The sequence below is a fragment of the Talaromyces stipitatus genome, genomic scaffold, assembly GCF_000003125.1.
Source record: "Talaromyces stipitatus ATCC 10500 scf_1105507295487 genomic scaffold, whole genome shotgun sequence".
Lineage (NCBI taxonomy): Eukaryota > Fungi > Ascomycota > Eurotiomycetes > Eurotiales > Trichocomaceae > Talaromyces > Talaromyces stipitatus.
Genome location: NW_002990120.1, coordinates 1,347,015 through 1,362,623, shown reverse-complemented (window position 1 = coordinate 1,362,623; position 15,609 = coordinate 1,347,015). Strand labels below are relative to the sequence as shown.

The 15,609-nt window shown below is 47.2% G+C and overlaps 3 protein-coding genes across 3 annotated transcripts, besides 1 other annotated feature; 2 read left to right on the top strand and 1 right to left on the bottom strand.

Annotated features, from left to right (window-relative positions):
• Positions 1-463: 463 nt before the first annotated feature.
• TSTA_057040 (fermentation associated protein (Csf1), putative) lies at positions 464-10,482 on the bottom strand. The gene is made up of 3 exons (XM_002487274.1): positions 10,369-10,482; positions 10,267-10,302; positions 464-10,208 (listed from the first exon to the last, which is right to left on the bottom strand). Exons 1-3 carry the CDS (start codon positions 10,422-10,424, stop codon positions 617-619), a joined length of 9,684 nt encoding a protein of 3,227 aa, XP_002487319.1. The 5' UTR covers positions 10,425-10,482; the 3' UTR covers positions 464-616.
• Positions 10,483-10,749: 267 nt separating this feature from the next.
• Positions 10,750-13,213, top strand: TSTA_057030 (DUF300 domain protein). Its single transcript, XM_002487273.1, has 7 exons — positions 10,750-11,010; positions 11,079-11,096; positions 11,159-11,212; positions 11,273-11,360; positions 11,420-12,451; positions 12,511-12,860; positions 12,914-13,213. The coding sequence occupies exons 1-7, from the start codon at positions 10,904-10,906 to the stop codon at positions 13,110-13,112; spliced, it is 1,848 nt and encodes a 615-aa protein (XP_002487318.1). The 5' UTR covers positions 10,750-10,903; the 3' UTR covers positions 13,113-13,213.
• Positions 13,214-13,943: 730 nt separating this feature from the next.
• On the top strand, positions 13,944-15,608 carry TSTA_057020 (uncharacterized protein). The gene is made up of 2 exons (XM_002487272.1): positions 13,944-14,245; positions 14,298-15,608. Exons 1-2 carry the CDS (start codon positions 14,155-14,157, stop codon positions 15,458-15,460), a joined length of 1,254 nt encoding a protein of 417 aa, XP_002487317.1. The 5' UTR covers positions 13,944-14,154; the 3' UTR covers positions 15,461-15,608.
• Positions 13,956-13,998: a sequence feature (GA-rich).
• Position 15,609: the final 1 nt, after the last annotated feature.

Genomic DNA, 15,609 nt, shown 5'->3' with positions numbered 1-15,609 from the left:
CTCCACAGTGCGCCAATCGCAGGCCGAGTGTACAGCATCCCCGCCAGCCGCCTTGCTGAATGACATACATACCAGACAGGACGTTTACTACGTATGGCAATTGTTTCTCCTATAATTGCGGTTATTAACGATAAAAGAATAGAGCGTAAACTGCTCGCAGCTCTATACATTACCGTCTCAGTCCTGGGCAAGCTCTTTTCGTGCATAGTGGGGCATCATCATCCACGTCGTAGCAGGGCTCAGAGCTCACCTGACACAAGCCAAGCTATCTCTTTTGCTGCATATACGGATATTCTTTTATGGCATCGTTGCGATATATATTATTATCATAACAATCTTCTTTCCTGCCTTCGTGTATACTTCCATTTCCTCAAAGATGCTCTGTACGTACATACAAACACGGAGCTACAGCCAGCCAATCAACATGCGTCGCCCGCTCGCCAGCCGGCTTTAGGGCTTAACGCCGAACGATATAAGATATTCAAATGTATGTAACAGACAAAATCACAATACAGTATGACATTTATGTAAAATAAACCGACTCCAGACGGCTAATGCAAGGTAAATATTTACAAGTTATGAAATAAAAAATAGTGGCTGAGGACTGAATACTACCTCATCCAAGAATCTTGCCATAGGCATCCGATACTTCTTTAGCAATCTCCAACAGTGTCACGATAATGATCTGATGCGTGATATTCGGCAGCCGTTCGCGATTCAATCCTATCCACTCAAGCGGCGGAGTAGCCTCTCCCATGTCTCGTAACTGCGGAGTCTCAATCAACGGTGGCTCCAGGGGACGATAAACGTATTTGGATTGAGGCACATCCACGACTGCAGTAATCCTCTCGTCTTTATCTTGCTCCTCGCTGTCATTATTATTGTCTCCCGTTTCCTCTTGATCATCACCACCTTCCTCCGGCACCCCGGGCTTAGGGCCCCCGCTAATCCGCACAGCTGACGGAGGTAAAGGCTTTCCAAGTCGATCCGCCAGTGCTCGAGAGTGAGCCGCCCACATACCTCGAATGAAGCTGATTCGGGAGTAGTTCCACCCCACGTCGACTTTACCCTCAAATGCACTTTTAAATATATAGTCGATCTCATTGGATGTCACACCCTGCCACGTTTGCATGCTAGCCAGCACCCTGGGGACCTTTAAGATGGTGCCCCCGCGAGAACCTGTCGCGCGTGCTGCAACTTCAGCCACCGACAATTTTTTCATCTCGACCGCAGTGGGCCGGTTGACGCCGGATAAGGCTACGCGAAGCTGACCCAGTGTGAGACCCAACGAGCTATGGATTTTGTCGTCCTCTAGAGACACACCAAAACGCGCCTGGGCATCAAGAGCTTCCATCTTAAAAATCTGGTTATCAAAGAAAGTGCTAGGAAATGCACCAACATTGACAACTTTCAAAGTCACCACGACATCGGTATGAAGAGTTACCGGTGACTTTCCCCCATCATCTTCCCGTGTCGTTTGCGGTAGCGACGGGCTGCTGATAGTAGACGCCGTCATCATAGACTTGCGACGGAAGAATCGTTCTATTTCCTTGAGGGAAGCTTCATAAGCCGCATGCTTATCCTGTACCAAGCGCTGCCACGTTTGAAAGAGGGCCAAAGATTGTGACGCCGTTAATGTCGTGCAAAAGACCTGAACTTTCTCACCTTCTAGTATACTGACAAGGCGATCTTGGACGGGCTGACGGACGTTGTACATCAGGAAATCAAATGCCACAATGTCCGCCACGAGGAACGGTTGATATTCGAATGATGTATTGGCTTGAAGCTGGCCAAACCCAATAGAAGCTTGAATAAGCGGTGTCTGGCCTGATCCTGCGGACTCGTTGGGCCACTGTATAGAGGTTCGTACCCTCATCTTTTCCAATGTGACGGAGCCACTCATTCTACCTCTACTTTCAATTGCCATGATATCGAAACCCCCACACAAGTTTTGCTCCAAGTTCGATTTCTTTTTGGATGAGACCCAGAAGTTCTTGATTATGAATTCCGCTTTTCCGAGCGTTTGTCCAAGGTCCAATTGAATTTGCAGCTCATCAATCGACAGTACTGCATTCCAAGGAAAGGCTTCTGCTGATGCCACTTGCTGATAACGTTGGACCATCAAAGCCTGCGAGTCAGAAGGCGTTGGAGCAGGCGTTGGACCAGGGTTTGGACCAGGGTTTGGAGCATCCTCGTCATCAGAAGGAACCCAGATTTCACGGAACAGGAGGAAGTCCTGAACTTGCTTGGCATTGATCATTGTTTTCATCGGGCTCACCTTTAATATTGCAGAAATCCCACTCGTTGTGCTCACGTGTTTGCTATTCATCAACGACATTACCACTGACTCCACCTCAAAGCTGGCGGTTGACTCGTTCGAGTATACATGTTTGACAGATGCCTCTAGATTATTGCAAGCAATCAATATTGCAAAGAAACGTCGTTGTTCTTGAGACTGTACTGTGTTAACAGTCACAAAAATTTCTTCAAACTGTGCAGTAGCTGCCACTCTCGCAATAGGTTGACAACTCAGACAGAACTCTTGTTTGCAGATCCGGAGACCTATATTGAGCTTGCATCGTCCCAGAATGCTTTCTGGATTGGTCGCATCAATTGAGCGGTCTTCCAGCATTTTCGGTGTCTGTAGCAGTGAGGATGATGACATATTTGTGTTGCTTTGATCGCCAACTACTTCTTTGATAGAAGTCGTGATTTGTTTGATAAGAGGTACTACCGTTGGGAAGAGCGTGTTACTCGATGGGCTTACCCTTAATTCTGCATTTAACGTCGGATCGTCTAACCCGTTATCACCGTATTGCACTTTCAAAGCGACACCGGGGCTAGTGAGCGACGCAGTTGTGGTAGAATCGCCTTGCACGTATTGTCCATATCTACCTTCTGAAAGCCGCTTCCCGGTGGCTGTAGCTACCAGACGAGTCTGTTGATCGTCAAGTTGGCGACCCAATAGAGTAAGAACGGCGCCCGCAAAGTCCACATCAACGAGTAGAGACGACAGACGTCTATTACCAAGTAATGCATTGCCGCTAGGAGTTTGTGATGGAGACGTGGACCATATTGTATTTGCCTCCCGTAATCTTTCCGCGGCCGAGGCGATAGACTTCTGTAAGAGGCTCGCTGGAAGTATGAATCCTGTGGTAGAGCGTATATCGAGAGCTTTCCCCGCCGCTTGAAAAGCAAGCCGTAGCTCATCTTTGGCGAATAGATATGCCACATTGAATACAACCTCCGGCATCAGGGCAGAGTTTAAGGAACGTCTGCCTTTGTCTTGGGATTTTGGCGCAATTTGAAGCTGGGTGTCTTGAATGCGAAGTTTGGCGGAATTATCTCCAGATGTGGAAAGTGCGACCTTTCGAATTGAAAAAACCAGGTCTTCGGGCTCAAGTACAGTTTTCTGTTGATATTTTTGGTCCATGATCCAACAGATCTGGATGTTTGACAACTCGACTGAATATATTGCTTGCAGGAACGCCAGAGAATGGGATTCCATGTCAATGATGTTGAGTTCGGGAAGTGGGTTAGATGGTCCGTGACTACGAGCTCGAGCGAGTCGTCCTAGATGTTTCAATCGTCTCATGTCTTCCGACAGATCTAAGCTTCTGATGCGATTCTGTAAATGTGCCACAATATCAATCACTAAAGACGCCGTCTCGGCATACAATTGCACATTGAATCCTTTACTGCTCAGATCATACACGCGACCTGTTTGGTCACGGTCCGTGGACCGTGATGTTGCACGAAAACCGATATCAAGCCCAACGCTACCATATGGTTGAGCACGCGAATGTTCATCTTTGATCAACTCCAGGCCAATGTGAGATACGTTCACATGCAGATTCGGTGACTCAAATCTGGCATTCTCATCGGACGAATCAATATGCGCCTGGGTTGAGCCAAGAATGATGTTCATGTCGGCTGAATAATTCTTATTCTTCAAACCTGGAGCACGAGCATGGATTAGCCAACCGGCCATTGTGAGGCGGACATTGTAGGCTATTTCTCTTTGACGGGTGGAGCCAACTGGAGACTGCGGCCTAGGTTCTCTCCTAGCCAGTGTCTCGCTCAGATGGAGACGAAGATCAGTCAAACTACTCGAACAGTCTGATATATAATGAGACATTTCCGGTCGTCTAACCACATCCAATAAGCTACGCAATGCACTCGCTTCCAACTTTATCCGCTCAACAGTAACGTCTGCTTTCAGAGACATTATCTCAGTTGACATCGTGCCAGATATTCTGCCATTGATTGGTGGGATATCAATCTCAGAGACAGATCGAGACTTCTCTTTTTCCACGGCGTGAAAGATATGATGGTTTTTCTTGATGTCAAAATCAACCTCTATCTCGTTCACAATATCTGACAGGACGGACATTCGAGCCACTTTCCCGTCAATCGAGTATATCAGTGACGGCAGTAAGCGGAAATTAAGTTGATAATCTTCCAAGAACAGAGCGACTTGAAATCCGTGGTCGCGCGCCATTCCCTTTACCTCTTCAATATGTTTTGACGGTGGACTCGGTGGCGAAGAAATATCAAGGCGTCGAATGAAAGCACTAATATACTGTACTTCATCCTCCACGACTCGGCTCGCAATGTGTATGAAATTGAGCGGATCTTCTTGCATGTTATAAACCAGACTGAGACAAGAACCAGCCATTTTCCAACCATCCTTCACTCTATTCCGGCTTCGGCGAGATATATGCGAGCCGTAAAAGTGTGGCTGCAAGACTTCCCACAACATCAGAGACTTGGATTGGCTAGAAATCTTCGTTGAGCATCCCTGTCCATTCAAAAGAATTGTTGCCTGCTCCGGCTGTTTCTCAATACCTGGACTTAAGACGAAAGAACCGTTCAGGCCATATCCATGCAGGAAGAGTTCTATATTGATTCCTCCAAAATTGATCGATCCATCATCTGTGCCAACAAAAACATGTATTTCCGTCACTTGCGACGGTTCTGGATGCTCATAGTTCGGGGCTTGGCGTACTGTCGAAGCTGATTGAGTTCTCGACATCGCCTCGGTGATGCCTTCTATTAGGTCAAGAATCTCCCAACGCAGGCCCAACGCGAAGCCCGCGCAGTGGGAGCGAATACAGAGTGAATTTCTTTTATCGATGGTAGTTGACGCAAAAGCGATTGCCACATACATATCAACCACACTGATATCACAATGTTTGGCACCAGGCTCAATGATAGCCCTTATGGTCTTCAAGTCGCATGAGAGGGTGACCGGCTTTTCTGGGGACGTGTCATGCTCAAGAGTATCTCCCCAGATAACCTTCATCGCATGACTCTTTTCCACGTGCGCAAGGTCCCAAGGCCGCCAATTATTAAACTCGCGTAAAACTTCGTCTCTAGCATTGCCCGGACAGCGATACTCAACATTTAAGAAACTTGTTGTCAACCCCTTCTGCTTGTCTAATGGCAGGGTCCGATACATATTGCGTAAACGTGATGTGATTTTCCAGGAATCATGAAGTCGAAGATGGGACTGCAAACCACGCAACACATAAGCAGGGCGTGTTACGAATAACGGGTCTGGTACACCAATGGCAGAGTCAGTTATAAACCAGACAAGATAACGCAGTCGATCATCTATTGAAGGTATTGCCTGGAAAGAAGAGGCAACAAAATCCACTATGGTTGTTGTACGCTGTACCAGACACGCAAGTGGTGCTGCTGATTTCGTGGCGTTTAGTACCTCAAACGTGCGCAGTTGGAGGTGAGAGCTGGTCTTGGAAGAGGCTACGATCCAAAACATGATGTCTTCCAACAACAATCTGAGCTCCGCTCTGTCTTGACATGTATTAGTCTGCCCACCCATGGCACTTATTGAGATATGTTCCGCTGTGGAGTGTAAAATTGTGTCTTCCCGACTATCACGTATCATATCGTGTTCCCCTTTTTCTGACTTTGTCTGCATCGTGAGCTTGAATTGTGTGCATGACACCTGGTATTGGTCTTGCAAGGGACACTGTGGATCATCTTCCATTTCCTCCAGCTTATTGAAAATGGTGAAGATTGCAGATGGAATTTTGACGGAAAAGCTCGATGCCGTCTTTGGTTGCTTTTCCTTAGCTTTTTGGTGTTTCACAATGTGGGAAATAACGTCAACTTGTAGCGAATCAATCACGTCGATGGGATCGCTTGCCTGCAAGCCGCTGAGTAGAGACGAGATCACTTGAAAGAACTCCGGTGTACAGTAGCCCTGCAACCCCGGCTGAACCTCACAGAAGAGATCTGAGTGAGCCAATCCGTTATCGCCGAAATTTGCTATGAAGTTGTCTTCTATGACATTTCCTCTGTCTTCCGCAAGTTTTGGAAGGGGTGGAAGATGGCTTGAGTCCGGGATTATCTTATAGTAATGGAAGTGAGGCATGCTCCAGGGACTGGACGGCCCAATCATAGAACGTGGTATATCGTATGATGGAACAGTGGAATCACGATCGTAGATCTGTCCAGGATCCAGTAGGATGTGGGTAGCTCCGCCGTATATATGTGGTTCATGTGTATAAGAAGTAGGATTAGTTTCTTGTCGAGCATTCAAATTTCGGTGGGCTGAGTTTGAGGAAACCGGTGTTGAGTAATCTTGCTTGACGCGTCTAGAACTCGATCCATCAAATGACAAGAACGAGCCTTTATGGCTCAAAAAATGACGATCCCTAGACAGAAAGTTGGACGGTTCGATCGTATGCATAATTTCGGCCACGGGTTCGGGCATCATGGGAATAGCCATAGTGGGGGGATGGACCTTAGAGCCGTCCTTTTCAGAAAAGGTGTCTGCATTATTCGAATTAAGGAACAGCCATGGGGTACGATGGGTTCTTTGATCACTGATTCTGATATGATCTTGTTGATGTTTGCGATGCTCGAGAAGATTTGACTTTCGAACAAGCATTGACAAGATGATATTCGTTCGAATTAAAGCGTATGTTGTCACCGATGTTGATCTTTCGCTTTGTCTTGCAGCCGATCTGCTGTCAATTGCAGATAACATGACATCTGGAACATCTACCGTTAAACGTTTCGAAAACCGGGATCGAGACCAATCATTGAGCTTGAAGTTGATGAGGCCAGCAGCAAGAACAAGCGCACTCTGATCTATCAGGACAGAGAGATGGACAGAAGCAATCTTAGCACGTAGGAAAGTAACATCGTGTAAAACAAATGGATGCAATGGTGGAAACGCATTCTCCTCGTCATCCATAGTAAAATCCAAGTTTCGAATAGCGGCACCTGCAGAGCGCAAAAACTGTGTGCTGCATTCTCCGACAATTTTTCCTACTTCAAAATCCCAATTGCAGACGTACGTAGGTTCGGCGGGTGGAAGTCCAAATAGACGATGACCATAGACTGATATTCCGTCGATAAACAATTGAACATTCGATATATTGGCTTTGCCATCTGACTGAATCGATTCCATCGATACCTCTGTTGGAGTAAGGTCCACCTGCAAATCCATATAGTAGCTAGTGAATCTTAGGTCCAGATCAAGAGAGGAAGCATTCAGGCGAAGACATTTGGAATGGTCGTAGAGGTTGGTCGGCAATAATGCACATGGGTTTCTAATGACTAAATTGAGTATAACATCGAGCTCGCTATGCTTCTTGGCAGGGTTAGATGCAATCTGGGCGGTTCTGTTCTCAGTGGCAGCATTGGCGAGTTCTTGGAACTCTTCCAACGTTTTAAAGTGCATGTCATCTCCGAAATAGTTTTCTCTGATCTTCATGAAATAGCGAATCAAGAACCCGTAAAGATAGCATTTAGGGTCATTTGCAACAATGTCCATCGCCAGGGTATCCAATAGTGCTGATCCAGCATTGAGGGTGTAGGTTCCTGTGATTGACAAATTCGAAAAGCGGCCAAGCGAGTTGTCTTTTAGGAATGTGTGTAGTGTATGCCACAAAGGAGTCACAAGATCGACAATGCACTCTTGCGTAGCAACATCAAAAGAGAAATCACTTTGTTCAGCTCGGAATATGTCTGAAGGTATGCTGACATTGGACATCAAACTCGGTACTTTCAGCACAATGAAAGTGTTGTCATCAAGATCTGAAGGGCTGTTGATGATATTTGATTCGTTCACGTTCAGATATAGCCGCAGGTCGATAAAGGAAAGCTGAAGGTTATACACAAACGGCACAAAGGTGTAGTAATCAGAGGTTGAGTTTGACGTCCAATCACTGACAAGATCAGTCATCAGGAATATATGATCTCGTAGTAAAAAAAGTTGCAAGTCATGGCTGACTACATTGAAAGACCATGTATGGGGGGCATTCCAAACGAGAGGGTTGGAAAGGTCACAAGTGATAACCTGTCGCGCGCTTTGCCAAAGTAAACCGTGATTGACACTCGAAGAAAGTTTACAGTCCCGTAGGTCAAGACGAAGCTGGTTGAAGAACCCTTTGTCCGAAGCAACCATGTCCATGTCATAGGTCACCGTTGAGTCTTGAGAAATGCGGAATGTAAGCCAGCCAAATGGGCGGATCTCGGGACTAGCATTCGTCTTTTCACTTTCTTTGCCTCGCAGTTGTCTTTTCGATTTCTGCTTCTTGAGCTTCGATGCACTGCGGATAGCATCGGCCCGGCCTTTCCATTGCCAGTCCTTGGACTCCTCCCGGGTAGGAATCCTCAAAGTTGTTTCCTCTGCTATCTCCAGGACGAATTTGAATTTTGTGCTTCGTCTGACGCTTCCAGGTTTCAACGCTGTCTCTGCCTGAGCACTTCGGAAGTTATTTGGGAAGAAAACATTTTGTAGCTTGATACGTTCGCGATCTGCCCACGGGCCGTAGTTGATAGTGCCACTTTTGATCTTCAGTTCCATACCCCAGTCTGGTGGAGAGTCGCCATTTATGTCGTTCATGGATGCCTTTCGTACTGACGAATTTGATTCGTGGTGTTCAGAAGGCACCTTTCCTGGTATATCCCAAAAGTACGTTAGGCTAAGTGATGGACAATCTAGAATGGTCGAGTATCTCGCATATTCCACAGCATTCCATCCCTCATGGTTCTCTGTTGTCTCATCCATGTAGCGAGAAAGTCCAAGCCATTGGTCATTAACTGGGAATCCTGTATGGCTAGTTGATGTGGTATTTGTTCCTTTCTCATGAAATGATTCCACAGAACTCTGGAAATACGGGACTAAATTACGAAGCGAGTGCCACACTTCATGCTTTCTGCGCCGATATGCCATACGATAACTTCTTCGTGACTTACGTTCCGCTTCGTCATGGTAGGAAGGGTTTATCGCCCGAGCCGTCGCCAATTGTTCTTGCTTGAAGTCGGGGTTAGGCCGTATCTGAACCACAGGGTGTGAGAAGTCAAAATTGAATAGCTGGCGGTATATGTCAAGAGGGCCGGCATCCGACGCATCGATGGACCCAACCCCCTTGTCGAATGTTACAGTCAACAGAGAATGAGTGGCTTCGTTTCCTGCTACAATTGCACCCTTCGTACAATCCACTTGTATGGGCAGAAACTGTAGAAAACTCCATGCAGCTTCCAATGCCTCGTATTTCTGGGAGGACATGTCTTGAATAGACGAAAATGCCGTATTCATGCGGTGACCTTGCGGTCTAACCGGCGGCTCACTCCCAGATGTTGACTCCTTTGAGATGGTAGGCTTGAAGCGCGGGGAAAGATCGCTTTCAGATGCTTGTCGGCTAGTGCTTGCTCCCGATGTACTTGAACCGTTATCTTCTTGCGACTCAGGGGTTGCATCTGTTGAAGGGGTGAAGCCGGAGAGTAAATCATCGTAGGCTGGGGTGCGATTGTACAAAAACCACTCCAGTCCAGATAAGGCAATCACTATCCGGCAGGGAAGTTGAGTCTCGGCTTTCAAGCCACCACTTTCCTCTGTTCCGTCGGCTTGTCCGTCAGCATTTGCTGATGCCGACCCTCCATGATTGGGGTCTTTTGTTCCGATAGTTGTATCTTTCCGTGTGAGGTCCAGTCTTCTGACTGTTCGCATCCAGTAGTTCCATGTTATATGACCGCGCTGGATGAGGACTGTCTCATTCACCCCATGATATCGTATCCCCTTGAAGAATATCCTTCCGCCAAGTAAGGAGACTTGAAGAGCTTGAATGTCTACATACGCCCGGTAGTAATGCCATGTATACGCGCGGATGCCGTAGGAAACTAACGTCGCGAGGAAACGATTAAAATAAAAGAGGAAGAACAACGTTCTGTAAAATGTGTCTGTCAGCTGCTGTTTAGATATATATGCGTCGGAATAGATCTTACAGGATCCCGCAAACAATGAGCTCCAGCAAAAAGAACCTAGAATGGAGGCATAGGTTAGTGGCTCTTGAGTTCTGCTACTCAAGCACAAAATAGGAGACTTACCAATTGAATTGGGGACCCGATGTGAGAGGCTGCAAAGAAATGGCAGACGAAGCCATAACAGCAGCTTCAACGACGACGCCGATGCAGAGTATGCATTATTGTCCGCGGATTCAGCATGTACTAACTCCTCCTGAACTCAGTGGCGCTCTCTATAACTCAAAACACGTGTATTCACAGAATATCCGGTGAGTATTCTCATCATATTCAGCTCTTCATCTGTAAAAGAAGAAGCAAAAATAAAAGGTAGAGAGGGTCGTCCAGGAATGAAGTGACCAGTGGACCATACGGTAGGTGGTTAGTCGCGTCATTGGGTGGGTCTGCGGAGAAGCTCCAACTTCGAAGTCCAAAAAATCCTCCTGCCTAGCCATCGTACTGTTCAACGGCCCCTGTGATATCTACTTCGATTTGTTTTACGGCGCTCACAATGAGAGACGAATGACCGGGTAGAGTATCAATAGGCACGACATGTAATCGAGTCTCAACGTCGAACCCGCGCTTCATCCGAACTCTGTACTGCGACCCGTATCTATCGAAGATGGAGTGGACTGTGGCCTCTTCTGGAGGCACTGGCTCAAGGTTAACGCGTGTCCTCATTATTGTATCTGGCGTAGCGTCCCTGGTTGCGACATTGCTATCTGTTGTGTATGTCATCCATTACATCTGGATTTAAGTAGTTTTTGATAGCTGACGACAATTTTCGTTTCAACTAGGTCGATATGGCTACAAACGTTCGTACACACAACAACCTTGGCCCTTCGTGATCGAGTCTAACAGTATGAGATTGGTGTAGGAAAAACTACCGGAAACCTCTACTCCAGCGCTATGTTGTACGAATACTTTTGATGTGAGTATCTCAAGTGATCGTTGGGAGGTCCATATCATTTCTCTCTGACATAGATAACAGGATTCCGATTTATGCTGCCTCATCATGGACCAGTATCATCTCCCTTAAAGCTGCGATGTTTTTAGATCCTATTCGAGATATATACGAGGTATGGCCGTCCCAAAAGCGAGTTAACAATCTACTGATTGACCTCTAAATGTTTGTTAGGCATTCACGATTTATACCTTTTTTCAACTATTGATTAACTTCCTTGGCGGCGAACGAGCGTTGATTATAATGACCCATGGACGACCACCAGTTCAACACATGTGGCCGCTAAATACATTTCTTTCCAAAGTAGATATTTCGGATCCGCATACATTTCTCGCAATCAAAAGAGGCATTTTGCAGTATGCCTGGCTGAAACCTATCCTTGCGTTGGCGTCTATCATCATGAAGGCCACAGATACTTATCAAGAAGGATATATTGGAGCATCCTCGGGATATCTTTGGACAGGTATCATCTATAACGTCAGTGTCAGCGTCAGCTTGTACTCTTTGGCACTGTTCTGGATCTGCATGCATGACGATCTGAAACCGTTCCGCCCAGTTCCGAAATTTCTCTGTGTCAAGCTCATTATTTTCGCCTCATACTGGCAAGGCTTCTTCTTGTCGATTCTTCAGTGGCTGGGCGCGATTCCAAACGGAGTGGCTGGTTACACCCCGGATAACCTTGCTGCGGCTATCCAGGATACCTTGATCTGTTTAGAGATGCCCGCTTTCGCAATTGCTCACTGGTATGCTTTCTCGTGGCACGACTACGCGGACAATAGAGTGTCTTCGGCTCGTATGCCTGTCAAGCATGCACTAAGGGACTCTTTTGGTATACGAGATCTTATCGAAGACACCAAACAGACCTTCCAGGGAAATGATTACAAATACCGTCTGTTCGATTCGGGAGACAATATCATTGCTCATGAAGAATCAAGCTCACGTGTGAAACGGGTTATGGAAGGGATGAGGTACGAGCGAGGAGGAAAAGGTAAATACTGGATACCGAAACCTGGAGAGGCCAGTAGCCGGACGCCACTCCTGGCTGGAAGTATCGCGCATGGCCAGCGTAGTCCGTCGGATGGACCCAAACGGAACAGCACCATTGACAGGTATCGCTCATATGGTGAACTTGAAGAGACGACCATGGATGAGGACGACGAGCGTCTTTTCTCCAATGCACGAGCATTGGAATTTGGCGATTGGAATGTGAGTTTTAACACTACTTGCTTGCGAATAGGGAACCACAAGCTGACGGCATAAATCAGTATCCGGTCATTACAGCCAACATAATACCTCGAGATCAAGTTTTACCTCGGACTGTTAGCTACCAAAGCCAGGCTTCTGATCACGGTCACGTGGTGAGAAAGGCGCGAAAGCACAGAAACAGTCATGTCTGTGAATCTAGCCGCGAGAACAAGGCGACAAGTTCCAGAACTCGTCGTCCTCAGCGACCAAGTGAAGTACCACGTCACTCCAGTGCTTCGACGTCTACATCTCGTCGTAGCCAGCTAGTCGACTTGGTGGTCGAAAATACAGAAGCTGAGCGACGAGAACAGAGCCAAGCCCGACGGGAAACGGGGTCGGATTGGCCTGAGCGGGATGCCCTCCATTTACAGTATGTTCCTAGTGGTCTCACTTAGATTGTCTTGTGCTAACTACACCTCGCAGGAGACCTACGAGCGAACCAGTGGCAGTGGTACGCCCTCAACCTGCGGGTGGCACTGTTTCGCCCTCTTTACCAGCGAACTTTGCTGTTGGTGAAGATGACGAGGACACTATTGAAGGGGATACCAATGATACAAAGCCAAGACCACTGAATCCTGACTACAGTGATCTAGGTGAAGACCGCAATGTCTGGGGTAACTAGTTTGAAAGCTTCGGTTCTGAACAGCACGCTTGAGAGGAATTTGTATAGTATCTTCAAGCTTTAGGAGTTTCAAAGTCACCAAAGATTCCTCAAGAGCCTCCAAAGAAGGCTGGCCTGTGTACGTATGATGCGACGTAGATAAAACATTGAGGGTGTTTCAGCCCGTAGAAGCAACCTGACAATTCAGCAATGGGCGAGACCACCAACTCTGAAACCAAAAGATCTAGACAATCTCAAACCAGGTAATTTCCGTCGCCATCCAATAACATCCAACAATTGGAAAAAGTACTGAACATGCAATCGCAGCTTACTATCGGCTTGTATGGCTCTCGACGATTTCTTCTGGTGTTGATGTAGATGGCTGTTCTCCGCCCTAATTGGCGGATACACGAGTCACCCTCACGGCGAAGGGCCAACATCGCCCAATGCTTAAGCGCCCAGGCTAAAGCACACCAATTTGTCAAAAACATCCCACGACCGTCAGAGGTCGCAAAACAATATAGGCCTATCACAAGACTGCTTGGCATCGACGTACATGCAGAAACTCGGTTGGCGTACCCCTGTCGGTATAACGATGGGTCTTGCATCTTAAGCTGCTGACGAATGAGTCGCAACCCTCTACTGATCATCGACACGATGCATACCTCCCCCCAGACAGCGTGGCTAGCCGTTAATGGCTACAGAGCGCTTGCACTTGCAAGTTTTTATCTCCGTCATCTGCAGTTTACTCGTGGTGTCTCTCAAAATAGGTGAGGAACATGCTTGTTGTTCTGACTGTGTGATCTGAACCGTGCGTATATCAGGTAGTCACGCCCGTCCCTCGTTTGAGTCAGCCGGGGATGGTTCTTCGTTTCTCTTTTCCCTTCCTCTCCTTCTTCTTCCTCTTGTGTATGTGGAGGTGATGATGAACTGAAGCTGGTTTTTTTCTTCCTATCAGTCCCAAAATCATCCTTCGTTTACATCTCTTTCCCTTCTCGTTTAGAAGAGAGCTGCCATGCAGGCCTTTGACAGCTAGGCTTCGCCATATGAACAAGCAGTGCTCATGTTCAGGGCCTGGATAACGTCGTGTGTCTCATGCCTCTGGCCCCAGGCGGACCAAGAGAGCAAAGGATCCCAGGCACGACAGCATATAGGTTCGTTGAGTCTCTTTCGTCCCTCTACCCCAGAAACTAACTAGTGCGATAGGAGTAGAGCGAGAAATGGAAATATGCCATAGTCAACCACACCTCGTTCCACCTATGAAGCTGGTCTTCTACGGTGACTTACCAAGTCCAGGAGGTCACAATCAATCACGGTCAACTCCATCGTTATTGCCTCCATGGGTACAAGAAACCAGGAACTTGGCTAGCAGGGCGTCGCAAAGTGCTAGTGTTCTCCTTACACGAAAGAAGACACAATCCCGACCCATCATCGGTGCACCAACAGACTTTCGACGAGTCGAACCTCTCCCTCGTCGCCGAGCGTCTTTCCGACCTTTGGAACTTAGTATCTATTTACCTGGAAACAGACTGTCTGACCTTCCAGAATTCGGTCGTTTCGATCTCGATACCCCCGGTCAGCCCTCCCCACCCGCAAAGGCGCTCATGTCGCCATTCGATTCGTCGGGCCATATCCGAAGAGACTCTGGTCCATTCCAGTTCTCTCGCAAGCCAGTTGGATCTGCACCATCTCGAAGAGGATCTTTTGCAACTGTAGACTTGCAACTACAACAGGCAAAAACTCAGATGCAAGCACGACAAAGCATGGATGGAATCCTGGCAAGCCCACTGATCCCTCATTTCTCAATGATCAATACCTTGGATCGACATCCTCTTAGCCTTCCTCCTCAAATTAGTCATTCTCACACCGACTGTGATGTTATCCTAACGGATAGGCCATTATCGTCTAAATCAGACGTGGCCCCTATGACACGACGCTCTCTTGATCACCGTCGAGCAAGCTCATACATAACCGGAAAAAGGCAACCAGGTCAAACACAACCCCTCCCCCCTCTTCCTCGTCCTTCTTCCCGCAACAACAACACCACCACTGCAAATCACCACAGTGCAAAATCCTCTTCAACCTTCCAAAGTCACAGCCGTATGCGCACAACCAGCAATTCAACTGCTTCCTCTCGCACTCCTTCATTGTCGAGCGCCATTACAGCTGCTACGACTATCTACCCATCTGAAAAGGAACTTGAGGCCCCATTCACTACTGCTCTTCCCATGATTCCAGCCAGTGTAAAGAATAGCGTTGTCGTGGAAGAGCCCCTCGTCCTCGAGGATCAGGACAGTCTCTCACCAAGACGAGGTGGATATGAGTTTGATCAAAGATTTCCCTTGAGCCCAGTTGGAGTTGCATTCTGAAAGGATACCATGTCCCCAAACACTTTCTTTTCATTTTTTGTGATACCCTTTGTTCCTTGCATGGTTTGTTGGAATACCATCTGGTTTTTATTGTATCTAGTACTAGACTATCGTAGTAATACTATTAATCGATTTATTTGACATTCGTA

What these genes read in the sequence shown, in the direction of transcription:
- TSTA_057020 (XM_002487272.1), top strand. Translation starts at nt 14,155, where the DNA reads ATGTTCAGGGCCTGGATAACGTCGTGTGTCTCATGCCTCTGGCCCCAG. An exon ending in CCAGGCACGACAGCATATAG is followed by an intron (nt 14,246 to 14,297) that starts GTTCGTTGAGTC and finishes CTAGTGCGATAG; the next exon opens with GAGTAGAGCGAGAAATGGAA.
- TSTA_057030 (XM_002487273.1), top strand. Translation starts at nt 10,904, where the DNA reads ATGGAGTGGACTGTGGCCTCTTCTGGAGGCACTGGCTCAAGGTTAACG. An exon ending in CTATTCGAGATATATACGAG is followed by an intron (nt 11,361 to 11,419) that starts GTATGGCCGTCC and finishes AATGTTTGTTAG; the next exon opens with GCATTCACGATTTATACCTT. An exon ending in TGGAATTTGGCGATTGGAAT is followed by an intron (nt 12,452 to 12,510) that starts GTGAGTTTTAAC and finishes GGCATAAATCAG; the next exon opens with TATCCGGTCATTACAGCCAA.
- TSTA_057040 (XM_002487274.1), bottom strand. Translation starts at nt 10,424, where the DNA reads ATGGCTTCGTCTGCCATTTCTTTGCAGCCTCTCACATCGGGTCCCCAA. An exon ending in TCGGGTCCCCAATTCAATTG is followed by an intron (nt 10,303 to 10,368) that starts GTAAGTCTCCTA and finishes CCTCCATTCTAG; the next exon opens with GTTCTTTTTGCTGGAGCTCA. An exon ending in CTCATTGTTTGCGGGATCCT is followed by an intron (nt 10,209 to 10,266) that starts GTAAGATCTATT and finishes CACATTTTACAG; the next exon opens with AACGTTGTTCTTCCTCTTTT.